At 41.6% G+C, this 27,277-nt stretch overlaps 2 protein-coding genes and 2 pseudogenes across 4 annotated transcripts; all 4 read right to left on the reverse strand.

The window, feature by feature from the left end:
• Nucleotides 1–549: 549 nt before the first annotated feature.
• LOC107278419 (F-box/LRR-repeat protein At2g29910) lies at nucleotides 550–9,969 on the reverse strand. Of its 2 annotated transcripts, none has more exons than XM_026021080.2 (5): nucleotides 8,812–9,969; nucleotides 2,396–2,551; nucleotides 2,107–2,308; nucleotides 1,651–1,690; nucleotides 550–698 (listed from the first exon to the last, which is right to left on the reverse strand). In XM_026021080.2, exons 1-4 carry the CDS (start codon nucleotides 9,733–9,735, stop codon nucleotides 1,653–1,655), a joined length of 1,320 nt encoding a protein of 439 aa, XP_025876865.2. In that variant the 5' UTR covers nucleotides 9,736–9,969; the 3' UTR covers nucleotides 550–698; nucleotides 1,651–1,652. The 2 variants fall into 2 exon arrangements, with proteins under 2 accessions (XP_025876865.2, XP_066161207.1); XM_066305110.1 differs by lacking the exons at nucleotides 550–698; nucleotides 1,651–1,690; nucleotides 2,107–2,308; nucleotides 2,396–2,551 and adding exons at nucleotides 5,589–5,872; nucleotides 5,980–6,832; nucleotides 8,576–8,594 and having other exon boundaries at nucleotides 8,812–9,071; nucleotides 9,252–9,969.
• A 2,775-nt stretch (nucleotides 9,970–12,744) lies between these two features.
• On the reverse strand, nucleotides 12,745–15,613 carry LOC4350039 (F-box protein At4g22280). 2 transcript variants are annotated; one of them, XM_015760353.3, is made up of 4 exons: nucleotides 14,281–15,613; nucleotides 13,945–14,100; nucleotides 13,675–13,864; nucleotides 12,745–13,128 (listed from the first exon to the last, which is right to left on the reverse strand). In XM_015760353.3, exons 1-4 carry the CDS (start codon nucleotides 15,205–15,207, stop codon nucleotides 13,070–13,072), a joined length of 1,332 nt encoding a protein of 443 aa, XP_015615839.1. In that variant the 5' UTR covers nucleotides 15,208–15,613; the 3' UTR covers nucleotides 12,745–13,069. The 2 variants fall into 2 exon arrangements, with proteins under 2 accessions (XP_015615839.1, XP_015615840.1); XM_015760354.3 differs by having other exon boundaries at nucleotides 12,745–13,184.
• A 5,248-nt stretch (nucleotides 15,614–20,861) lies between these two features.
• On the reverse strand, nucleotides 20,862–23,794 carry LOC4350040 (F-box/LRR-repeat protein At4g14096-like; annotated as a pseudogene).
• An 867-nt stretch (nucleotides 23,795–24,661) lies between these two features.
• Nucleotides 24,662–27,277, reverse strand: LOC107279276 (G-type lectin S-receptor-like serine/threonine-protein kinase At2g19130; annotated as a pseudogene).

Consider the following 27,277-nt stretch of genomic DNA (forward strand, 5'->3'; position numbering starts at 1 on the left):
AAGTGACATAATTTTATTTAGTTAGACTAGAGTGAATTAATAAGGATTACCACAGGTCGGGTCGCACACTCGCACCCATCCCACAACAACAATTTCATCCAAGTGCCTACAGCCGCACGGCCAGAAACACACACCGAATAATACACAGCAGGAAAATGTCACCGGAGATTGCAGCCAACTGATAAATCCAAACTGCATCAGATTTCGAGTTCTTTAGCATCATACACAGCAGGAGCTACATGTCATATTGCAAAAACCAAACAGCCAATAGTGTAAGGGCACAACTAGTATCATTCATACAGAAGTACTCCCTCCGTCCCAAAATAAGTGCAGTTTTGCACTATTCACGTTCAACGTTTGACCGTCCGTCTTATTTGAAATTTTTTTATGATTAGTATTTTTATTGCTATTAGATGATAAAACATGAATAGTATTTTATGTGTGACTAAATGTTTTTAATTTTTTCATAAATTTTTCAAATAAGACGGACAGTCAAACGTTGAACGTGAATAGTGCAAAACTGCACTTATTTTGGGACGGAGGTAGTACCGATATGAATGAGACGCTACCAATCAGAAGACAGCAACAGCACTGTCTTTTCTGAATAATCAGTAGAGACTGCAGACGTCAACAGACAACATCCCAAATGTTCACACCGGCCCTGTGCTTTGATCCAAACGGCCAACCTAAACACAAACCTGCATGAGAGAAGTGGCAAATTTCAATGATGTGATAATAGATTGTAATGTAGCAGTAGTCCTTGTTACCACTCACCAAAGTTTTATCCTAACTAGCCTACTAACGGTGACTTATGACCGGTATTCACAACTGAGACAATCTCTGACAATGATACCTGCTACCTCATACATACGCCTTTGATACAGAAATCAATTCATTTGTCTAGTGCAATACTCTTATTTCTTAGGAGAATAGGTTGATTTGAAGGGATAAATAATTTGGGGCTTATAGTGCAAAAATGGGGACGACATATGGTGTAACAATGCCCATGCCCACACTACTTTGGTAAAGGTAGGAATGATGAGGATAGTAGTACAAGGGATGTTCATGTACTTCCCTTTTCCTTTTCCATGCTGAATAGGAGCTGCTACCTTTTATTAAAACAGTCAACTACAGCATTTCTAAATGTCAATTAAAGAATTGCCCCTGCGTTATGCATGTATGGAAATTGTGCAAACACATGCAGAAAGACTGGGCACAAAACATTACGACAGCTGATGAGGTCATTGCTAAATATTTTTCAAAAAAAGAAAAGGAAAGCTGCATCCCAGAATTTTTAGCTAAAATTGCAACTGAACAAAGATGTTATCTAAAAGACAAATAGCCCAAAGTGCAAGTAACACACGAAACAAGTTCTAAAATGTATTATTTGTTCCTTTTGATTGCATTAATCATGTCCATAAGATCCCAACAGATAGAAAACAACTGTCGCACCCAGTCATCCACAAAAATGATACATACTACCTCCGTTTCACAATGTAAGTTATTCTAGCATTTTTCATATTTATATTGATGTTAATGAATCTACATAGATATATTAACATCAATATGAATGTGAGAAATGCTAGAATGACTTACATTGTGAAACGGAGGGAGTAACTTGTAAGAACTAAAAAGACAGCATGATCTAACCTCTAGTTGTAGCTGAAACCAGTACAGACAAAATTAAAACCTGCAGACAAGAAAATCAATTAAGATGGGTTAGGCAAAGGATAATATATACCTATACGTACGCAGTATGAGCAGAGAGCATATGCAATAATATCAATAAAATATCCCGACATATACAACCCAAACTGGTCAACGTATAAATTCATCATGCATACATTGCAATTCAACCCAATGATATTATAAAGCTTTTAGAGATGCTTGCTAGTTAGATACATGTATTATATCATCCTTTATTTTTCTCTTTGAATTGTATGGGGAGGTTGTACATTTTTCTCACCCGTGTGCAGATTAAAATGTAGCTATTAATTTCTTTGAATTAGATCAAGATTTTCTTCACGGCTGGGTTTCTTAATTTATACACATAGTCCCGAATTTTCTGTAAAACAAACACAACAAATGTCTGATAGATTAACTCACATCCAGATCCATTGCGTTCACTAGTCTGTTTGATATTAATTTGCTTGAGTGGTATGCCGTAGGTAGTCAGGGTCTTCAAGATTTTCCAAACCCACGTATTGACCTCTTTGCATTCAATTTCAACAATCTTAAGATGGTTGGACACAAATGGCAGTTCTGATGTATTATATTGTCCTTCTGAATCCATTAAACATGTAGGTGCCTGTAGAAAATAAATAACATATAAGCTCAATCAACCATGGATGGTAACTTTAATAACAAGCTCTGATCAATCCGCAGGATGCAATACCTTTTGGAGCTGAATAGTAAGCTTCTCCAAAATTGGTGAATGTTGGAGAAAGCAGATTAGCGCACTGAGGTCACCAACCACACACCATTCATCAAGTAACAAAGTCTTCAACTTGGCAAATGTAGGACACCACTTCAAATCCCTCCTGAAAACATACTATGCAAAGTGCAAAGGATCCAGATAAAATAAGTAACCATCATTCTTTTATAATTAACCAGATATAATCGAAAAAAATATTTAAAAAGATTCATTTTTACAGATACCTAACATGTCCAAAATGTTAGGGTTGTCTATTGGATCACCTAGGTTTAGATCTAGTCGGGTGGTTCTATTTGCGATGGATGATTGAACAACAATAGAGAATAAGGGAAAGGGTTTAGGGATGTGACCGGTTGACGCGTTGGATGAAGAGGAAGTCCCAGCCATCGTCGTTGTCGTCGCTCTGCTTGACGTGGGCGGCGGCGGCGATGGCGGTCGTGACGGCGACGGTGCTGCGCGGCAGTGGTGATCGTAGGGGATCCCGGCGAGGTCGTGGCGCGGCGGTGGAGTCTTCCCGTCACTGGTTGCGCCCCCTCGATCGGTTAGGGTTTATGGGGTGGAGTGGCGGCGGCGGCGACGAACCTCGTTCCTTGTGTCGTTATGCCGTCCCGTCCTCCACCCCTCTTTATATGGCACAGTGTGACGGGGGCCCACCAGCCATTGGGCTGGGCGCCCCCGATCAGGGCGCGGGTCAAGGCCCCCTTGAGCCGTTGGGCTCAAGGGGAGGGAGATCCATCTAACATTCTCCCCCTTGATCTCACTATTTCCTTTAGCTTTTTCTATTCCATCACAGATTTACATATAGAGTATGTTTCATCGTCACGGTTAATTACCGATGGATTCGACAGCCACTATACACATCTCTATTCAGAAACAGATACTTTAACTTTTGGGCCCTATAGTCCAGGATTCATAAGGCTTCCCTTAAAACCCATGCATGCTACATGTTCCTTGAACATGTTGGGAGGTAGGCCTTTCATGAGCGGATCCGCGAGCATCCTTTCTGTTCTTATGTGCTCGAGACTGATTGTTTGATCCTGGACTTTGTCTTTCACAACATAGTACTTTATGTCAATGTGTTTGGCAGCACCACTTGACTAATTGTTGTGAGAGTACATTACTGTGGATTCTTTATCGCAGTATAACTTTAGTGGTTTCTCAATACTATCAACCACCTTTAAAACCGGGTATGAACTTCATTAGCCAGTTCACCTGCCCCGTAGCCTCATGGCATGCTATAAACTCGGCATACATGGTAGACCCTGCAGTGGTAGTATGTTTTGAGCTTTTCCATGAAATAGCTCCTGCTGCCAGGGTAAACATGTATCCCGATGTTAACTTTGTATTATCTTTTGCAAAGTCAGAATCCGAATACCCCACTATCTGGAGCGATTCTGCTTTTCTGTAAGACATCATGAGGCCTTTTGTTCCTTGCAAACACGCAAGACTTTCTTTACCAATTTCCAGTGCACTGGGCCTGGATTACTTTGAAATCTGCCAAATAACCCGGTAACAAATGCCAAGTCAGGTCGTGTGCACACTTGCGCATACTGTAGGCTTCCTACAGCTGACGCATATGGCTTTGTTTTCATTTTATTGAGCTCATACTGATTTCTGGGACATTGCGATGCCCCATACTTTTCGCCTTTGACTATAGGAGCAGGTGTAGCACTGCATCTGTACATATTGAATTTCTTCAACACCTTTTCTATATATATGCCTTTTGAGAAAATCCCAATGCATACTTTGTTCTATTTCGGTGAATCTCTATGCCCAAAACATATGAAGCCTCACCGAGGTCTTTCATGTCAAAGTTTGAGGACAAGAATTTCTTTATTTCCTGCAGTAGATTGACATCACTACTAGCCAGTAGAACGTCATCTACATACAGAATTAGGAAAATGAGTCTCCCATTCTTAACTTTGAATCAATACAGTTGTCCTCTACATTCTCTTGAAAACCCAAATTTCTTTATTGTTCCATCAAACTTCAAGTAGCATTGTCTCGAAGCTTTGCTTTAACCCATAAATGGATCTCTTTATACGGCATCCCATATTTTCGTTTCCTTTCATGACAAAACCTTTCGGTTGCGCCATGTATACTTTTTCCTCCAAATCTCCATTTAGAAATGCCGTTTTTACATCCATCTGATGTAATTCCAAATCATAATGTGCCACTAGTGCCATTATAATCCTGAAGGAATCTTTACAAGAGACTGGAGAAAATGTCTCATTGTAATCAATCCCTTCTCGTTGCGTGAAGCCTTTTGCCACGAGTCGCACTTTAAACTTTTCTATATTCCCTCTAGAGTCATATTTGGTTTTGTAGACCCATTTACAGCCTACTGTTTTGGCTCATTTAGGAATTTCTTCTAAATCCCAGACATCATTTAATTTCATTGATTTCATTTCATCTTTCATGGCTTCTCATGGCCTCTTCATATGAGATGGGATCATCCTCCATATGTAACTCTTTCAGGCCTTCTAGGGGCCTCCTATTCTGGCACATTATCTGTTTGAGGCTGTTTCATCTCCTCCTCTGATGTGGCAATAATTTCTGTTGAATCCTGTAGAACAGGTTCCTCACTTTCATTCATTGTTGCCACAGGAGAGATAACAACAGGTGTTGGTACCGCAACGGCATGCATTGCTGGCACAACATTAGCAGGTAGAGAGAAGAAAGGTTCCTGAGTCGACGGAGCGGGTACAGACACCCGCCTCTCCTCAAGATCAATTTCTCGAATTACCGAGCTCCCCCTAATCATTTCGTCTTCCAAGAAGACGACGTGTCCCGTTTCTACAAACTTTGTATAACTGTTTGGACAGTAGAAACGATGACCCTTTGATCTTTTAGAATAGCCAATAAAATGGCAGCTTACTGTTTTGGGTTAAATACTTTATCCTTTGCAGGACTCCCCCACACACGGAGGATCCATAGCTCATACGGTGTTTTGGGCACCGATGCATTCTATGCATTGTATGCATTGTTCTAAAACTGAGAACTCCAATGGAGGAAGAACTACATTCTTAACCAGTCTCTCAATTCTCCCCCTCGAAATATGGCATAAACAACAGTGCCATAATTTCGATGAGACATCAGAAGTTCGCTTTCTTTTCTTTTGTCAACGAGGACACAACATTCACATTCTCAGAAAGAAATAAAGCTGATCTTGCAACACAAGACCAATACATTCATTATTATACCATAGTTCACATTTGCCATTTCCAAAATGGCAATCATATCTATCAAAATCCAATTTGGATACACTTATTATCAAGTTTCTTTGCAAAGAAGGAACATAAAAACGTCTGGAAGTAAAAGTGTGAAGCCATTCGCGAGTTCTAGGCGAAGATCTCCAGCCTCAACTTTTGCTTCAACTCCATTGGCAACTCTAATGGATCTTTCACTTCTTTGCATAGTCCTCATTGAACGGAATCCCTTTAAACAATTACACACATGAATAGTTGCTCCAGAATCAATCCACCATGTGGATCTAGAATAACCAATCATAATGAGATTCTTTACAAATGTAATAATGTTCTCACCTTTCTTTGCCATGATCACTGTCAGGAAGTCAGGATGATCTTTCTTGGAATGTCTTTTCTTGCAATGTAGACACTGATCTTGTCTCAACTGTAAACTGTTGCTTCTGAGGCAGATGCTGAGGCTGTTTTTCTTTTGAGGAGGGTGACCTGTGGCTCTTTTCCTTGTTATCTTTGACAAGGTTAATGGAGTCACCATTGGTCTCTTTGTGTCTTTCCTCCTCTTGCACACAATTAGAGATGAGCTCTTCAATATTCCAATTCTCTGTACTTATTTTGTAGTTGACAACAAGGTTGTCAAAGTTCTTTGGCAATGAGGACAAAACCAGATGGACCAGAAAGTCATCTGAGATGCCCAAATCTTTTTGCTTCAATTTGGAAGCCATATTGCTCATCCTAAGAATGTGGTCTTTTACACCACCTCCATGGTACCTCTCTGTAACAAGCTGCTTTATCAGCTGTGTCGCATAAAACTTTGAAGAACCACTAAACTGGCTCTTTATACTTTCGAGGTACTTAGAGACAGTGTCATACTCTGGGATTGAGCCCAATATGGTTGGCTCAATCGTGTTCTTTACCGCAGCCAAACAATTCTTGTTGGCTGAAGACCATTTCGCATGCTCAATGTCATACGACATGATGAGGGAAGCATTGTCCCTCTCTCTCTTTTGCCATTCAGCATCTGACTCTTTTTCACCTCTGAAAATTTCAGCAGGTTCTATAGGACATGGGGTAGTCAACACCCAGTCCACCTCTCCCAAGATAAAAGCAAGGTCGAGTTCTCTTTTCCATTCTTCGTAGTTATCTCCTTTCAGGGTCGGAATATCTTTAATGTAACCCATCAAGGAGTAGCCACCTAAGATAATCATGTATTGTGAGAACAAAATTAACATTAAAATTATTATGTATTAAGTCTACATCACCGTTGGGCAGAAAATAGACATAACACATAAAGCCATAACTATAACATTGCAATTATCAACGTTGGTCAGAAAAATTACAACATCATAGCACATAATTAATGTTCCTAAAATTAAAATCTCCCGTTGGTTCGAAATTTAATTTTAGAAACACTAATTTTCATCAATTTCATCTATTTGCAGCGGAAGATCTATATACAATTCATATAAATTGTAACAAAACTCTGTTGTTTACGCTCTGTAAAATTCTCCCGTTGGTTCAAATTTAAACAGAGATAAAACATGTAAAACAATTCAAAATTCTATTGTAATTTGCATGAAAAATACAAAATACATGTTCAGAAGCATTTCTCACATTTATCTATTCTCTAAACAATTTTCACGTTGGTTCAAATTGCTTAGAAATAAACACAATCATTAAACATATTGAAAATGCTTCCTTCGGCCGAGGGACTTTTATTAAACTTCCTTTTTTTTTATTCGGCCCCGAGGGACCTAAAATGAACTTTTTCGGCCTTTGCCAGTCGGCCCACGGCCGCCTTGCGCGCGGGCGGGCGCCCCCTCCCCTTTCCCCAGGCCGCAACCTGGGCCTGGGCCGGGAAAGTGGCTCGCCGTGCGCTCCCACATGGGCCGATTTCGGTCCGGCCGCCGTCGGCCGTCCGATCGCTAGGGTTTCGATCGGACGGTCGCGCGGGCGGATCGGGCAAACAAAACCGCCCCCGGCCGCCGGCGCCGAAACCCTAGCTCCTCTTCTCTTCTTTCTCTTGCGGTTGCACGGAGCGGCGTCGCCGTCGCCGAAACCCTAGCACAGCGCCGGCGGCGGGGGGCGGTTTTGTTTGCCCGATCCGCCCGCGCGACCGTCCGATCGAAACCCTAGCGATCGGACGGCCGACGGAGATGGTGGCGCCGCCGCGGGCCCCCTCGCCGGCGCGCGCGTGCACCCGCGGGTGCGCACGCGGCTGTCGAGTGGCTCCTCGGCGGTGCCTCTTTGCCCCTCTCCCCCTCCGTGGCCGGCGTCAACGACGGCCGGCGACGAGGTAAGATTAGGGTTAGGGTTTCGATCTTTTCGATCCGTTGGATCGTTTGCTTTTCCTTTCTTTTGGATTTCTTTCCCCAACCAATCTAAACTCTAGGGTGGCTCTGATACCATTGTTAGGGTTGTCTATTGGATCACCTAGGTTTAGATCTAGTCGGGTGGTTCTATTTGCGATGGATGATTGAACAACAATAGAGAATAAGGGAAAGGGTTTAGGGATGTGACCGGTTGACGCGTTGGATGAAGAGGAAGTCCCAGCCATCGTCGTTGTCGTCGCTCTGCTTGACGTGGGCGGCGGCGGCGATGGCGGTCGTGACGGCGACGGTGCTGCGCGGCAGTGGTGGTCGTAGGGGATCCCGGCGAGGTCGTGGCGCGGCGGTGGAGTCTTCCCGTCACTGGCTGCGCCCCCTCGATCGGTTAGGGTTTATGGGGTGGAGTGGCGGCGGCGGCGACGAACCTCGTTCCTTGTGTCGTTATGCCGTCCCGTCCTCCACCCCTCTTTATATGGCACAGTGTGACGGGGGCCCACCAGCCATTGGGCTGGGCGCCCCCGATCAGGGCGCGGGTCAAGGCCCCCTTGAGCCGTTGGGCTCAAGGGGAGGGAGATCCATCTAACACAAAACTGTCCAAATATCAGACATACTGAATGACTTATACCAGAACTGAGGAATCATTGACATTATCATTTAAATTTTTCATTAGAAAAGAATGTTGTGGATTCAAGAACCAACAGTACCAAGCATTGTGACCACGACCAAGTTATATGAAAACTGCACAATAATGCTACCGAAGTGTTGGATATGTTTACTGCATAAGAAATAACAGAAATAAAAAAAATATAAGGAAAGATATGAGAGATGTAGTCTCAAGAATACATACCACTGCAGGATCAGCTGATAACTCCAAGTGCGTAGCTTCCGACAAGCCTTGAAGACACATGCCATTGGTGCCGTAACCAGCAACAACCTCATCAGCACAACCAAAACAATAATCATCATCATCATCATCACAACCACCAGAGACACTCTTCTGACATTTGTCCTCACAAGCTTCATCGAATCTAACAATTGCTTGTAGCAAGGATGGCATGCTTTCAAGGAACGGAGCCCTACCAGGGCAGTAACTTAGCTCCAACGAAACTAGACTCGGAAAACACAACCAAATGTGGTATTCTATAGAAAATTGACACTGGGAGAGGCACAATGTTTTCAAGGATGAAGACGACAGTTTATCGACATAGATACAGCAAGTATCCATATTCAGATTCACCAGCGATGGGCAGCCCGACAGATCAAGAAAATTATCATCGCCACTAATACCTTGAAGCTCTAACCTCGTGAGGTGCTGAGAGATGAGAGTCATGTTAGGCAGCTCGACCCAATCGATCAAACTGATTCGTAGCACCCGAGCTTGGCAGCGCAAAGCTCGCTGGATCCAGCGGACGAAGAGCTGCTCTTTTTCAGGCAAGAACTCCGGGAAATTGATGTTGATACTGCAGTAATTCAGAGGCGCGCTGCTGCTGCGGAGCGTAAAAAAGCGGTCCACCAAGCTGATGAACCTGTCGCCCGGTTCATCGTAATCCCACCACTCCACAGAGAGGCCCGGTGCTTCCTTCCAGAGGTGGAGCCAGCGCCGGGCGAGCACGCACGTCGCCACCGCGTCGTGCACCGGGAGCAGCGACAGCACGAGGTGGAGCACCTCGTCCGGCAGGGCGCTGATGCGGTCCGGCGCCACTCGCTCCTTCTTCTTCCTCCCCCTCGCCGCCGCCACCGCCTTCCTCTTCCGGGGAGCCAGGGGAGGCATTCCGTCGAACGGTTGCCGCGCGTGTGGGTGGAAGTGGAAGCGCGGCGTCGCCTCGGCTCCGCCGAATGGCACCGAAATGCAGCCGCGCGCGCGCGTCGAACGCCGGAACGGCAGCGAGATGGAGTCTGGGAGATGAGTTTGGCCTTGTTTGCTCGCCGCCTCGATCTCCGCCGCTTCGGTCGCCTCGCCGCGCGCGTTTACACTCGCACTCGCGGCTGCCTGCCTAGTCGCCTCGCCTGCTAGCGCTTGCATGCGGACGCTTTGAAGCCAGTGCTAGCTGTACTCAGGGTTCACAGTTCCGACGAAAACCGGCCGAATTTCGCGAAATTTCGATGTTTCAACACGGCTCGGAATTAAGTTTCGATTGGAATTTCGAAGGTTGAACAGTAGATTTGGTCGAAATTCAGTCGAAATTTATCAAAAACCGATCAAAATTTATCGAAAACCATGATACCGATGAGACTCGAAATTTAGTGGTCAACCGATAGTGTAAACCCTGGCTGTACTATTGACATTGCTCTTAAGTATAGCCAACTGCTAACTTCAAATCATCTATAGCTAATGTAATAACCAATTCATACAATAGTTGCTTACTATACTATTAATATCTGATCCCACCTGTCATACATACATTATGTCTTGGAGTCCGTGCTGTACCTGACTACATATCAGTAGCCCGCTACCCTTCTCTCTCTTCCTTTATCTCTTTAAAATATGTTTGTAGCTGGCTTAGGGCAGTCCCAACCCATAGTGTCCATAAGTAGTGTCTATGATGCCATGTCAATAAGATATCACAATAGAAACTACACTCTGCAACCCATGGTTTCTTAAAGTGGATCATTAATAAATACATCATCTCTCTTCTCTACCAATCATATTTATTCTTCATCTGTTATGAAGACACTATTCTCTCCTAATGCAAAACTTGTTAGTTTATAGTGCATAGGTTCTCTTGTTGAAGTCGTGTCTTGCATGAGACTCAGTTTCTTCCTCTCTTAATTAATATAGTGTTACGTAAGCTAAAAATCCTACATGGCAATGTAGTTTTTTTTTTCGGGGTACATGGCAATGTAGTTAATGCCATAGACATAGATCAAAACTTTCTTACACACATAAACTTCCTACTTTTCCGTCACATTGTTCCAATTTCAACAAAACTTCCAATTTTGGCGTGAACTAAACACATCCCAAGATTGGTAACCAAAAACTCTTATCTTTCTGTGAAGGTTCTCTTCAGAACATCCAAGAATAGGTGGTGTTTTGCAGACAATTTCACGGATCTTTTCCATGGCAGGGTTTACATTACCGGTTGACCACTAAATTTCGAGTCTCATCGGTATCACGGTTTTTGATAAATTTTGATCGGTTTTCGATAAATTTCGACTGAATTTCGACCAAATCTACTGTTCAACCTTCGAAATTCCAATCGAAACTTAATTCCGAGCCGTGTCGAGACGTCGAAATTTCGCGGAATTCGACCGGTTTTCGTCGGAATTGTGAACCCTGGTCCATGGAGCAACCAAGAGTGCTACTCAGGAACCTCATCCTTCGCAGTGGCCTTATCTTCTCTGACACGACAATTGGTAGTAAGCATTTGCTTGAATAGGCCAGAGGAGCGTCGGCGTCGCACGCCATGCTCATCGGCGCGCTGCGCACGGACGTTTTCATCCGCTTTGGATTCGTCGTGAGCATATCCTGCTGTGATCACCCAGCTTGACAATATCACAAACAGTTAGCCCGCACACTCCCTGGAGCAGCACGATGTTGGGCTTCATCACCTTCTCAAGGTCGGCAGTGAGGCCTAGGGTTTACATTATCGGTTGACCACTAAATTTCGAGTCTCATCGGTATCACGGTTTTCGATAAATTTTTGATCGGTTTTCGATAAATTTCGATTGAATTTCGACCAAATCTATTGTTCAACCTTCGAAATTCCAATTGAAATTTAATTCCGAGCCGTGTCGAAACGTCGAAATTTCGCGGAATTCGACCGGTTTTCGTCGGAATTGTGAACCCTGGTGAGAACGCGGTACAGAGGGAAGGAGGGTGGATGCGGCATAGGTGTGGAGATGAGTGGAGCAGCGGGAGGAGCAGGCGCTGCCGGACATGGAGCATGGCTCCAGCGGCCGGAGTACGGCGACCGGCAGGGAGGAAATGGCGCCGCCGTCTGGTGACGCCCAACCTCCTCTTTCACCTCTGGAGTACTTATTCCGTTTCATTTTAAGTGCGGTTGTGAATTTTCATATCCAATGTTTGACCGTCCATCTTATTTGAAAATTTTAGGAATAAATTAAAAATAAGTCACGTATAAAATATTATTCATGTTTTATTATCTAATAACAAAAAAAAATCCACAACTATACTTAAAATGGGACGGAGAGAGTACCCGTTAGTTTCAAACCAAAGTTTGATCGAACCCTTTAAACTCCATTACTCGAACATATACACAGGTGATGGAGAATTTCTAACAGATCCATAAAAGAATTTTCTGTTCGAATTCCTTGGCACAGCTCTCCAGATATATTCTTGCTGGGCTTAGAGCTTTTACATTAAATTACAGTAGTTTGAAATTTTATATTTTCTATAAAATATAAATAAATGATTTATCTAAATACTATTAATATAATCACAAATCTATATCCATGGATTTCTAAGGTATGAATACGCACCTTCAACAAATCTTAGATTTGAAACTGTGTAAAACAGAGCCTTATTATCAAGGATATCAGTTTGGCAAATTTGGCAAACCCTGTATTTGGGGATATTAGTTTGGCAAAAACCTAGGCCTTGAGGTTTCCTTCACTGAACCTCAGGTTTTCAAGCAACCCTGCACCGAGCCATCACAAAAAAAAATTGAAATCACAATTTTCATTTCAGTTGAATCAAGCTCCATAAACTTGCGGGCTACGGCCATGTCAAAACCACGTTTTCAAGATTAAAGACCACACGCAGTTGTCATAAATTCTTTGTGCCTACCTGAATTTGTGAGTATGAGAGGCTTGAAGCACATGCCAAGAAACACGCTGGTGATCACCATGCTCAACTGCAGTTACCTTTTAAACAAAAGACACTACTGTTTGAACTATGAATAGCAATACATCACAACTAATAAGTGGCATATACTACCACCAAAAAGCTAATTAAGCAGTCGAGACAGTCTTATAAAAGGATAATTCAAGAAAAATAACCAGCTCCAACAGCTAGACGGTCTAAACAACTCATTATATCCCAGTTCTTCCTACTAGTGGAACTTAATATGAATCTCATTGACAAAAGGCAGAGTTCTTGTCACTGCAAGTTTAAGCCTTGCATTCCTGAATATTCAACAGGTACTTCATCTAGAGGATCCTTCATCATGACTTGAACTCGAATTTCCTTCCTCGAAACTGAAGACTGCAACAACACGTAGAGTACAATAAATGTTACGAGGGGCGGATGGGTGATTCAACCTACAAGGTATGCAATACCCAATGACCTTTCAAAGGTAAGGAGCAGTTATTAATTTTCAAAGACGAAGGTAAATAATTAGCCATACAATGTCAGATAGCATGTACAATAAAGAGCTATTTCACAAGTCAACAAATTGTGTTGTTGTGCAGAACTACTCATTCAAACCTGTGCCAATAACACGAAGTGAAAACTATTGAAGTAAATACTTTTTTTTTTTTTGACATATATAGCTCAAATTTAGAATTCAGCATATTATGATTCTATTTATATTACTCAGTTCAACATGAAAAAACTATGTATACTTCCATGGATCATACATGACAACAAAATATATTGGATCATGCTTTTCTCTTTATCACATCAAAATGTACCTTTCTCTGTCTTTTCCCTTTTTTGCAATTTTAGTCATTCTTTATTTCATTCACAAAGAGAAAAAAATAGAAATTTCAGAGATATTGAAATAATGAAGAGGGCCAACAGTTATCTTACGATTTGTCGACCGATCCATCCTTCTGATAAGAACCACTACATCCAATGTACTCAAGAACTTCACAGTTTCACAGACCCCTTCATCAACTTCTTTACAGTGGACTTTCACTACCTTAAGATGTTTGGATATTGCAGCTGGTTTCACCAATGCACTGTAATTTTCTACTGCCCCTATCATAGGTTTTGTTTCCTGTAGCAGGGAGATGAATTTCAGCTTCAACAAATCATGCACAATAACATTAATAGTGAAGTGGCTGTAAAAACTTCTACCTTGGAAATTTGAAGAGTGAGTTTCAGTAGAACCGGTGAGTGTTCGAGAATACAAGCTAGTGCCCAGAAATTATTAGCAACACACCACTCATTGAGTAACAAAGACTTCAACTTGCTAAACAAAGGGCACCATCTTAAATCACTTCTGAAAATACGCTGCACAAAGTACAGGCGAGAAGATCATTCAATCTTTATAGTGAATGTATGATTTAAGAACCAAGACAGTAGCAATCATGCAAAAGAATGTTAAAATGCCAGATGACGAATATAGGGAAGGAAACAGAAATAATGGACAGCAAATAACACAAAGGGGATAAGATCTTAGTGTAAGTGTACCATTTCAGGTCCAGCTATCAATTCCAACTTCTTAGCTTCTGATAAACCTCCAAGGAGCACGCATTTGGCACTGTCATTGCCAGCATTATCTACCATACCATAACAACCATGACAGTATTCATCTTCACAGTTACCAGAGTAAGTATTACTACACAAGTCATCACTATCTCGGTGGGGTCTGACAAATGCTGCAATTAATGACGGCATGCTTTCCAGAAATGGAACTCTGCCCCAACAATCATCAAGACGGAGCGTAATGAGGTTTGGTGCATAAATGTGAGTGCGGTGATGTTCACTGAATTCAGGGAAGTCGAATGTAAGATATTTTACTGACTGGGACAAGATCTTCTCGACAGAATTAAAACAGCAACTCGCAGAGAAATATATATATTCCAATGCAGGACAGCTGGAGAAGTTGAGGACAAATTTTCTGAAATCCAGACCAGAAAGATTGAGCTCTGTCAAGTGCCTCGAGAAGAGTGAGAAGCCATCGTCCATTTCAATGTATGCATGCATATTTTTTATTGTAAGCACCTGGACTTGGCACATTAGAGCATACATGACCCACATGATGGCACAATGGAATGGATTACTGTCGCCGGACATTATCATCCAGTGTGCACATGAATTGATTTTGATCTCAAACTTGTGTAGAGGCGAGCTGCCACGGAAGAGCACTAGATGGTTGACAAGCTTGATGAAGTCCTTGGGGCTCCTCCATCTCTCTGTATTGGTGATGCACAGGATGGGCGTCAATTTCCAGAGATGGCGCCAGCGCCGGGACAGGACACAGGTCTTCACGGCATCCTCGGCCGGCAGGAAGGACAGAATGTGCTGGAGGAGAGCATCCGGGAGGACGTCGATCCCGTCCTCTTCGCTGGCCTCAGCCATTCTCTTGCTCCTCAAGCTCTTTTGCTTAGGAGACATTCCGTCGAACAGGTGGCGGGCGACGCGGGCACTACCGCGCAAGAAGCGAAGAGCCGACTCACCAGGTGCAATGCGAGGTCCTCGCTTAATCAATCAGACGCGCGGCGCCCATGGCGGGGAGGAGGCCCAGCCAGCCGGGTGGCTGGCCGTGTCGGCGGTGCCTTCGACTTTGCCGTGGTCGGGGCCGGGGCGACGCTAGGACGATGCACCTTGCAGGGACGAGGCGAGGCGACGCTCGTGCCGCACGTGGGGAGGGGGACGCGGCTGCAGTAGCGCGGATCTGAGGAAGATTCGCCGGCGAGCTCGCCGGAGACGGCGGGGTCGTGGCGGTGGATGTAGCCAAAGACACGCTTTCAGGGCTCACTGCTCTTCTTCCACTCTTTTTGGTTGCCTTAGGGCCTGCGCTAGCTACTCCCGAAATCAGAAGCTTCTCAAATAATTCAGCTTTTGTCCAGATTATGATAACATGTAACGTAGAATCTAGAAAATGAAATAGAAACGAGCTGAAAAATCGGATACCAACTAGCTATTTCAAGCTCCCCAAAGGCCCAAACAGGCCCTTAAATCCTTAATATTCCTTCTATCCCATAATATAGAGAGAATTCTGTGTATAGTATAAAACAAGTTGCTCTTTCCTCTTTAGCACCTAAACTTTAAAAGTTTCCTATATAGATACTTCTAAAATTTTCCTTCTCTATGTAGCACTTTCGTTAGTTTTTATATTTGACGGTGTTAACTAGCAGGAGAAAAGACGATTATGTCCTTCTTAAGTTTTCAGACTTGCATTAGCCTCCTGCCTGTGATGTATATGTGAGCACTATGTTGACCGATCTGTTTCTTGTGTGTGTCGTGTGTATGTAGAAAATTCCAAAATATATAATCCCTCCATCACAAAATATTTGACGCCGTTGACTTTTTTAAAAATGTTTGACCGTTCGTCGTATTTAAGTAATTATTATTTTTTTTCCTATCATTTGATTTATTGTTAAATATACTTTTATGTATACATATAGTTTTACACATTTCACGAAAGTTTTTGAATAAGACGAACGATTAAACATATTTAAAAAAGTCAACGGCGTCAAACATTTAGAGAAGGAGGGAGTATTGATCAGCTGATGCAGTGCAATGGCTTTAATTGAATTGTTTCCTAATGCGTGTAGTAGCTTGAACCTGTCTCAGATTAGCTTTCCTATTTCTCTCGGAAACCATGCACGACAAGTATTAGCACGATCGATCAGATCGGCCGCTGCCATAGATCGTCGACTGCTGCTGCTGCTGCTGCTGCTGATCGATGTAGGCGCGCGACAAACAGGTCCCAAACTGTGTTGGTTCGTGACAGCACAGGACAAAAAAATAAAGAATAAAAAAAACAGCGGCAAAAGCAGCCAGTGGCAAATGTAGACTACGTGTACAGAGAAAGGGAAAAAAAAGTACGCCTAAAATACCAATGATCATGTACATGCAAGTCTGAAAACTAAAGAAGGATAAAACCGTCTTTTCTTTTCCTAGTAACACCGTCAAGTGTAAAAACTAACGGAAGTGCTACACGGGAAAGAAAATTGTAGAAGTGCCTAGATAGGGAACTTTTAATGGATGCTAGAGAGGGAAGAACAACTTTTTTGATGCGACATAGGGAATTTTCTCCATAATATAAGGCGCGGTCAAAGCTGACACGGTCTTTAAAACTAATCTAATGATATAATTTTTAATAAATAAAATTCATTTTATATTATACTAAGTATTGGTAAAATGTTTTAAAGGTTGAATCTTAAAATACGTGTGCCTTATATTATGGGATGGAGGGAGTAGTCTTCTCAAATCTCAACTGCTTTCTCGGTAAAAGGAAAAAAGAAAAAAAAATCCTTCCTAGCTGGTATATTTTCTGAAACTTTAGTACTTCCTCCTATCCAATCCCAAAATATAATAGATGTGATTCAACCAATTCTGGATAGAGGTTGCTATATTTTAGAATAGAAAAAATAAAAATAAAAATTTTAAAAATGAATCATATCTCAAAGTCAAATGAGTCGCGTTTCCAAATTCTAACGGTAACCGTTTTATTATCCGGTTCACATTTATAAACTGCTCGGCAAAACTGCCAAGTTTTAAAAATATCATATTTGTAAAATTAGGTGGTGTTTAGATCCAGGGACTTAACTTTAGTCCCTGTCTTTAGACACTAATTTAGAGTATTAAATATAGACTACTTACAAAACTAATTACATAAATAAAAGCTAATTCACGAGACAAATTTTTTAAGCCTAATTAATCTATAATTAGAGAATGTTTACTGTAGCATCACATAGGCTAATCATGAATTAATTAGGCTTATTAGATTCGTCTCGCAAATTAGTCCAAGATTATGGATGGGTTTTATTAATAGTCTACGTTTAATATTTATAATTAATTTTCAAACATCCGATGTGATAGGGACTTAAAAGTTTTAGTCCCATCTAAACAGGGCCTTAGTCTGAATTTTAGTGGCACAATCAAGTGGTAACCATGGTTATCGACTGGTCACTGATTGTGCCATGGTTATTCAGTGACCAGTCAGCATTCGTGAACCCTGAACTGACCACTGAGCCATCCCAAAAAATATGACATCACAATTTTCATTTCAGTTGAATCAAGCTCAAAAAACGTACAGCCAAGTCAGAACCACGTTTTCATCAAGACTAAGCGTACGCAAAGTTGACATACTTTATTTATATGCCTACCTGAATTTGTGAGGTTTGACTGCAGTTACTTCTTGAACAAAAGGACACTATTTTATGAATAATACATAGAAGTATATCTCAAGTAGTAAGTGGTATATACTACGCATTACGATCTTAGCACATTAGCCAAATGCACATGTAGAAATTAAGCTAAGCAGTCGAGACAGTCTTAAAAGGCTAAGATAAATAACCAGCTCCAGCAGCTAGACAGTCTTAAACAACTCATCCTATCCAAGCTGTTTCTCCTAGTGGAACTAACATAGGAATCTCATAAACAAAAGATAGAGTTCTTGTCACTGCGAACTTAGGCCTTGCATTCCTGAATAATCAAGAGGTACTTCATTTAGAAGATCCTTCGTAGTGACTTAACCCAAATTAAATTCCTTCCTCGAAGCTGAAGACTGCAAAAATATGTTGAGTATAATAAGCTCTATAAGGCACAGATCATCTAATAGATCATCTATACAATTAGTTTGTACAGCCAGATCAACAGATCATGTATACAGTGAGATATTCATATCATCTAATGGATTACCTGGATGTATTTCTTGTTGCTGCTCAGAGGCATCAGGGTTGAGATCAAAAGGATGCACAGCATGGTTGGCACCTCCCTGGACACCAATTCCAACATGTTCATCATCCTGGACACCATGGTTTTGATCTTCTTCCTGAACCGCAGGGCTAAGTTGCTCATTGAGGTCAGCTAACACCTCTGTATCTCCCTCATCTGGTGGTGAGTTTAGATCTATGGCCTTAACTGATCAATGGATGATGAAGTGGAAGGCCATAGAGGGGTAGCAAAAGGAGCTCTTTTTTTTTTCCTCCAAAATTTGGCACTACAGTATTTTTGTAACATTTTTAGCGCAATGGATGAAATAATCCAGATGTTTTTAGCATCCACCTCACCTGCACCTTCCCTTCTCAAATCAAATCAATCAAGCTCGAGCACACGCGCGAGCCAGCAGAATCGACTCGATTTCTCTACGAATTGTTGAGTTCGGAAGCTGTACTCCAATCCACGCACCATGGGCACAAGCTCGCAGGGGCGAAGCTAGGATTTGAAATTAGGGGGTGTGGGATGAAGATAAACCATGAGACCGAATAACTAATATTGATAACAAAGGAGATCAAATAGTCACCGTAAATAACAAGCAATGCGTAAACTAGTCCTTTAAGAAAAACTTGAATTTTAGCTCTTTAATAACATCATTGGAAGTTTGAAACTAGTCTTTATTGCTAAATTCTTTTAATGTAAACTATTGAATAATCTCACAAATAAGTATTATCTATTTTACTTTGAAAAAGATGAGAAATCACAAACTAATTTTATAGATCATGTTTTATGTTTCTTACTAATATTTTTAGACTTGCTAACTAACTAAACCGATAATACTTTCAAGCTACACAAAATAAACTAGATAAATATTTATCTTAGCTAACCTTAATATAGAGTAAAACATGGGGTGTAGTAGTGGTAGTGTTTGGATAGGGGGTATTGGCACCCTTTGGCACCCCCTACCTGCGCCACTGCAAGCTCGCCTAGCCGCCCTCCGACTCCACCACCTTCTCCCCCTATTCACGACAGGTACCCCTATTAAAATCATGGTTGTTCGACATGTGCTAAACTTACGATTTCATCTAACTGATTTATATTTTTGCAATTTTTCATTAAAATCGTATTATTTCAAAAAAAAAAACAGGAATTGGAGCGGATGGAAGCACCACCGGCCGAAGGAGATAGAGAGGAGGGAAGGTGATGTGGAGGAAGTGGGGGCCACTATTTTTTTAATCTTTTTGTTTGGCTGACGTGTGGGCTCACATATTTTGTTTTAATTTTTATTTTTTTAAATTTTGCTTCCAGTGCCACGTCAACGCCACGTGGGACGAGGACAATGTCAAACTAGTTTTGTAGGCACCACGTTAGCCGAAACCGTCATCCAAACCGCCTTGGATTTTATTTATACTGATTTTAGGAGTTGAGGGACGCATCATATCTCGTATCGTGGTTCAGGGACGAATTTTCATACTCGGCGATCAATTAAGGGACCTAAAGTGAACTTCTTATCTTTTGGAGCATCACGGCAAGAAGATGGGCAAAATGAACCTGGCCTGAGCTGAGCTTAGCCCAAAACATTATTTATTTATTTATTTTATCCAGTGCTTCACTCCAGGAGGTACGTTCTGATCCACAACCAAAGAAGCATCTCTCGCTGCGACATGAGCTCCACTGACTGACAAACATGCCCAAATACTTCTACCAGACGGGGCAATGTTGGTATAGCTGGATATTCGTCATCCCAGAGAGAATGAATCAGAATTAACCAGGAATCCAAAAGACATAATATAGCATGGCATATGATTGGTATATTAGGTACAACTAGATTACCAGCTAAGTTAACTTTTTAAGGGTCCTGCAGTTACAAGTTCTGAGTAAGTCATTTTGTCAGTTATAATCCGTTCCTGTGGCAATGACTAGAACTGGCACATACCTATATACAGAATACCGCACCCTTGTCACAGCAAATTAAGCACCAACGCTGAATGGTATCAGAGTAGTATATCCATGGACAGAGAAAATACAGGGTAAGTTCAAAAATCTAAGCATCATCTGCAGCAAATAAAATGTTCAGTTACTTGACAAGAAATTTAAAATACCGGAACAGACTACAAAATGAGTTAGTTCCAACAAAACCCATTTTCAGTAATGCGTTTCATATAATCCTATGTTTCAAGGCAAAATGTTTTATAGAACATCATATTTATGCCAAAAAAAATAGCATGCCATTATGATATATAATATTTAAATTATATACTGACATTAGTAGGCGTGAGAAACACATTAATAGACTCTACTATCCCCTTCCTCACTGACATGAGGGTGGTATTCAGTGACCAGTCAGCATTTGTAAACCCTGCATTCAGCGGCAAAAAAAATATGAAATCACAATTTTCATTTCAGCCGAATCAAGCTCTACTACTATAAACTTACAGCCATATCAGAACACATTATATATGGAGATTATAGCTACAAACACATTCCAAGTAGTAAGTGGCATATACTACGCATTATAATGTTCTTAGAACATTAGCGAAATGCACAGACACGTGCAGAAAGCTAAGAAGTCAAGACTGTCTTAAAAGGATAAAATGAATAACCAGCTGCAGGCTCCAACAGCTAGACGGTCAATTCTGTCTGAATTGTTCCTGCTAGTGGAACTAACATAGGATCTCATAGAAAAAAGACGAGAGTTCCTGTCACTGCAAAATTAAAGCCTTGCTGTCCTGAATAATTAAGAGAGGTACTTCACGTAGAAGATTCTTCCTCAAGATCTGAACCCATATCTTCTTCCTCGAAACTGAAGACTGCAACAATATGTACTAGAGTACAATAATAAGTTTTATAATGCACAGATGGGTGGATCAATCAACAAGGTAACCAATACCAAATGAATTTCCAAACTCCAAAGATAATTACGGAGGAATCATCAATTTTCAAAAATGAAGGGGAATAAGTAGCCATAAATGTCACTTAACATGTACAATTTATTAGTAAGTATAAGTGTCTAGGGGTAGTATTGTAACTTCACATCTATTGTACACAATTTATATTGCCCTTTGGGCCTAATCTAATTCAACTGTTCTGTCCCCAATTTCTCCCAATTGTGACACAATTAAGAGCTAATTCACAAGTCAACATATTGTGTTAGTGTCCAGAATTACTCATTCAAACCTGTGTTAATAATAGGGAATGAAAACTAATTCAAGAAGTAAACAGCTCAAATTTTAGAAGTCAATATATTATGTCTCTATTTATATTACTTAGTTCAACAGGGAAAAAACTCTGTATACTTCCATGGATCATACTTGACAGAATAAAATACATTGGATCATGCTTTCTCTGTATCCTGTCCAAATGCTGTTTGGCCCCCTTTTTTCGATAAATTTGTAGTGGCAATTTTAGTTTTTTCTTTCTCTCATTCACAAATAAAAAAAATACGGAGTAGCAAATTTCAGAAATATTGAAAGAACAAAAGTGTCAATAGTTAGCTTACGTTTTGTAGATCGATCCATCCTTTTCATAATAACTTCTATGTTCAATGTAGTCAAGAACTTCACAATTTTGTAAACGCCCTCATCAACTTCTGTACAGTGGACTTTCACTACCTTTAGATGTTTTGATGTTACAACCGGTTTCACTAATACGTTGTAATTTTCTTCTGTCTCTATCATAGATTTAGTGTCCTGTAATAGGGGAATGAATTTCAGCTTTAAAATTTCATGCACAATAACATTAAGAGTGAAGCGACTGTAAAAACATATACCTTGGAAATTTGAAGAGTGAAATTCTCTAGAACTGGTGACTTCTTGAGAATACAAGCTAGTGCCCAGAAATTATTAGCAACACACCACTCATTCAGTAACAAAGACTTCAAATTGCCAAACAAAGGGCACCATCTTAAATCACTTCTGAAAATATGCTGCAAAAAGTGCAGGTGACAAGGCCAGCCAATCTTTGTTGTGAATACAGTATCAATGAATAAAAATGATTGCTAAAATGTCAGATGATGAATATAGGGAGGGAAACAGAATAAGGGACAACAAACAACATAAAGGAGATAAGTTTTTATAGTAAGTGTACCATTTCAGGCTCAGCTATCAACTCCAAATTCTTAGCTTCCAATAGACCTCCCAGGAGCATGCATTTGGCACTATCATTGCCAGTCTCATCTATCATACAAAGACAACCATTACAGTTTTCACAGTTGCCAGAGTAAGTATTACTACAGTAGTCATCACAATCCTGCTGCGCTCTGACAAATCCCGTAAGTAATGACGGAATGCTTTTCAGAAATGGAACTCTGCCCCATAAAATGTCAAGATGGAGCGTAATGAGGTTTGGTGCATAAATGTGAGTGTGCTGATGATCACAGAATTGGGCCAAGTAGAAGCTAAGATATTTAACTGACTGGGACAAGATCTTCTTGACATTATAAAAGGATCAATTCTCAGAGAAACACATGTGTTCCAGTACAGGACAGCTTGAGAAGTCGAGGAAACAATCACCGAACACTATACCAGAAAGCTCTATTTTCATCAAGTGCTGTGAGACGAGAGGCATGCTGCCATCCATTTCAATTTGTGTCAACATGAAGTTATGGATTTTGAGCACCCGGACTTGGCATATTAGAGCATACATGATCCACATCACGACATGTCGGAATATAGTACTGCCCAGATCAAATTCATACCCGCCCAGTGAACTGAATTCCATCTCAAACATGCTTAGAGGCGCGCTTCCACGGTAGAGTAGTAGGATGTTGACAAACCTGTTGAAATCCTCGAAGCTCTCCCAGTCCCATCTGTCCTCCGTTTTGACAATACGCAGGGTGGGCGTGGATTTCCAGAGGTGGCGTGGCGCCAGCGGCGGGATAGGACGCGCTGGTCTTCACGGCCTCATCAGCCGACAAGAAGGACAGGATGTGCTGGAGGAGAGCGTCCGGGAGGACGTCGATTCCACCCTCCTCCCTGGCCTCAGCCATTTTCTTGCTTGTCAACCCCTTCCGCTTAGGAGGCATTCCGTCGAACAGGTGGCGGGCGAAGGGGACACTGTGCGCGCGAGAAGCGAAGAGCCGACTGACCACTGACCAGGTGCTGGTACAATCAAGTAGCCGCGCAGACGCTCGCGCCGCCGCACGTGGGGAGAGGGATGCGGGTGCAGTGCAGTAGCTCGGCCGCGGATCTGGCCGGCGGCGTCGCTGCTTCGCCGGCGGCGTCGGGGTGGGCGGCGCCTCAGTCCTCACAGCCCTCACTGCTGCTCCTGATTTTGTTTCTCTTAATTTTTTTTTCTCTATACAAATTTTGCTACTGAAAATCATGGCTATACGTGGTTTGGGGATAATAAAATAAAACGCGTCACTTTGGAAACGTGGTAATTTACCGTTGAGCTCTACCCCTATTTATTTACGTAATATTTTTCATAGATAGCAAGAGAAAAAACAATTCGCACGTAGAAAACATAGGAATTAGGAATGCTTGAATGCTTTGTACTTTCGAAATCTACATAGAATTATCCTTTTGATGGATAAATACAGTCCAATTTGGTATGCTAGGGGTTTTTTAAATTTTTGAAGTAAACAATCTTTCCTATGGGCACCAAAATTTCATATTTTCAAAAATTCTAGGCATCAATAGTTTTAATTAAAATCATCAAAATGCAAGAAAAAATCGTTAAGATCAAATAAATTCAACCAAATATGACTGAGATTTTGATCCATCGAGGGGTACTTAAAATTTTGAAATTTCAGTCTGAATTTTGAACACCGAGCTTGTCCGCCTAGTATCTCTAAAGCAACTAAGCCCTGTTTCTTTCAGCTTGGGATTATTATAATCTAGATTATCGAGTCAGATTACTATAAGCTAGATTGTTATAATCTGTAGTAGAATGAGCGGTTAGTTGTTTCTTTCCTAGATTAGTATAGCCTAGATTATTGGGTTTGCAAGTCTAAAGAGGGAGTGGGGTGGCATGGTGGGTAATTTTTCACCTAATAATCTAGAAAAAGCTCACCTAAATGAGCTTATCCGCTTTTTCATTTTATGATATATATCACCTGTCCCATTCATTAAATATACATGCAATCTTCTACCATATTTAGCTATAATGCATGCATACTCTAATCAGTCTTAAAGAGATGTAAATAAGAAAACATGAGATCGGTCACATGCACCATGCGGTAAGCAATTGCCACATATTACTACATTAGAGCTTAAAATTTACTGAAACAAACTATGCTAACATTGAATACGAAGTATTTAAGAAGTAGTATTACATTGAAACTACATAGGAGACCTTTTCAGATATGTCTGCAAATAGTCTGGGTGTCGGGGGCATCTCTACATCTTGTAGACCCTCGAGAATGTGAACCACTTCACCCATTGTCGGCCTATCAAACTCATTTTCTTGGATGCACCAACATGCAACTTTGCAAATCCTTTCAGCCTCTTCTAAATTAAAATCACCATTTAATTTGGGATCAAGCAAATCCTACACACTTCCCCCATGAAGTTTGCTCATGGCTTGCATAGGAAAATAGTCAAAATGATAATGCTTGCTTGTGTATGCTTCGGATAAATTCCTCCTCCCTGATATGATTTCTAGCAATACCATACCAAAACTGTAAACATCAACTTTTGGAGTGATAGCAACTCCACTAAGCCACTCCGGAGCAAGATACCCTTTAGTTCCCCTAAATGAAGTTAGAACCCGGCTAAAATCCCTTCCTACAAATGCCGCCATCCCAAAGTCTGCAATTTTTGGAGCAAATGATGCTTCAAGAAGTATATTTTCTGGCTTAATATCACAGTGTATGATACATTTGTGGCAACTCTCATGCAGGTAGAACAATCCTCTAGCAACTCCTATGGCTATTTGATGCCTAGTGCTCCAGTCTAGGATGGTACCATTGCTATGAAAAAGATGGGCATCCAGAGAACCATTTATCATGCGTTCATACACAAGTAGCCTCTTATCACCTTCATAGCAGAAACCGATCAATTTGACTAGGTTTATATGATGAATCAATCCAAGAGAGCTCACCTCAGCTCTGAATTGCTTCTCTCCCTGATGCAAACCATCAAGCCTTTTCACCGCAATAGTAGTTGAGTCACTTAATACTCCCTTGAACACAGAACCAAAACCACCCGACCCTAGCTTTTCTGAGAAATTTTTGGTAGCATGACTTAAATCAGTGTATTTGAAGGCTATTATTCCACTGTTGCCTTGGTTGTGGTGTAATGGCACACCACAACAATTGAATTTGATTCGCCAAATCAAGAAGAACATCACGAGCATTAGTAACCCAAAACCAACAATGCTTGCAGTGGTAACAACTGCAATAACTGGTTTTCGTTTGTTTTTGGTTGAAGCTGGCATATCTTTGGCAGCTAGGCGAAGGTAAAGAGTATCTTCAGAAAGACTTTCAATATTATCACGTAACTTTACATTAAGGAGTTCACTATGCCAAACAGAGCATACACTATCTTTGTAGGCATAAGCATTGCAGGAGCAGTTACTGAGACAAACTTCTGCACATTTGCTTTGAGTAGTAGCATCTTCTAATTTTTCAGGGTTAGCGGGCAATGTGACCCGAGCTATTGTTTGGAACATGTCTGTTGAGCTCCTATTACTGGGGCAATCTAATGGTGTATTCCTTATGCAACCTGCACTTCGATCCTTGAGCTTCCAATCTTGAGGTGATTTTTGAGAGAAGCTCTCCATACAATCACAAAATTGTTCTGAATTGCCATTGCAGATGCCAAAAGGTCCGCAGGTAGCAAACGGAGTGCAAGGATCAGGAGGTTGGGCATATAGTTGTGCCCAAGGTTCTGCATGTACTTCAGCCCAAGATTGATTGGCTTGCGACCAAATATTCAACTTGACCTGGCCAGACATGTCTATCGAGACGAACGAGGAGGATGATTCGTCTGATGAATGGTACATGAGGTACTCCTCTTCATCATTGTTAACATATGTTGGGGTAAGGAAACCTCTAGCCTCCGAATTCATTGTTAGAAGTGAATTGAGTAACGGCATAAGAGTATATGTCATTTGTATGGATGACCAACCAATATTCTATGTAAGGATCTCGATGCCAAAGGATAATACCTCTAGAGTTTAGTTGGACGGAATATGAGCCGAGACCCGGATCAATAAGGTTTTTCTTTGAGGTGCACGTACGGCACAACCCAGTTACTTTATTCCACCCAATCTTTGCACCAGGAAGCACAAGTTCGGTTGGGTAGTCGAAGCTCTGCCATAAGTATACATCAGGTAGGCTTTCTATGACAAGGTTTCCACTATCCAAGAGAATTGCACTAGTGTTTACACCGGTTTTGGCCTGTGCTGTCCCATTGGTGATTTGTGTAGACCATACTATGGATTTAATGGCATGGTTTATGATGACAAGGCTGCTACCATCTTCTGAGATTTTCATCTGTACTAGTTTGAGCTCTGGCTCAGTGATTGGCCTCTCCCTATTAGCAACCCACACAGTAGTACAAACTGGGATATTGTTGAACCATATGGCAAGGTACCAGCCAGGAGAGGTGACGTTACCATACGTATTTGCGGTGCCTTCAGGGAGTGCAGGCTTGAAGAAGCCGAGCGCGAACTTGCCGTTTCTCGAGATGAGCTTTTCGCCGACGGCGAGCACCTGCCCCGCCACGATAGTATCATTCGTGGCGGAGCATGATGGAGTGTGCAGGGAGATGACGAGGAGGAGACCAAGATACCTGTAGAGGGGAGGCATGAAAATATTGAAGTAGACACTAGAGAATGAAGCTACCATAGGTGT

This window comes from Oryza sativa, chromosome 11 (assembly GCF_034140825.1).
Source record: "Oryza sativa Japonica Group chromosome 11, ASM3414082v1".
Taxonomy (NCBI): domain Eukaryota; kingdom Viridiplantae; phylum Streptophyta; class Magnoliopsida; order Poales; family Poaceae; genus Oryza; species Oryza sativa.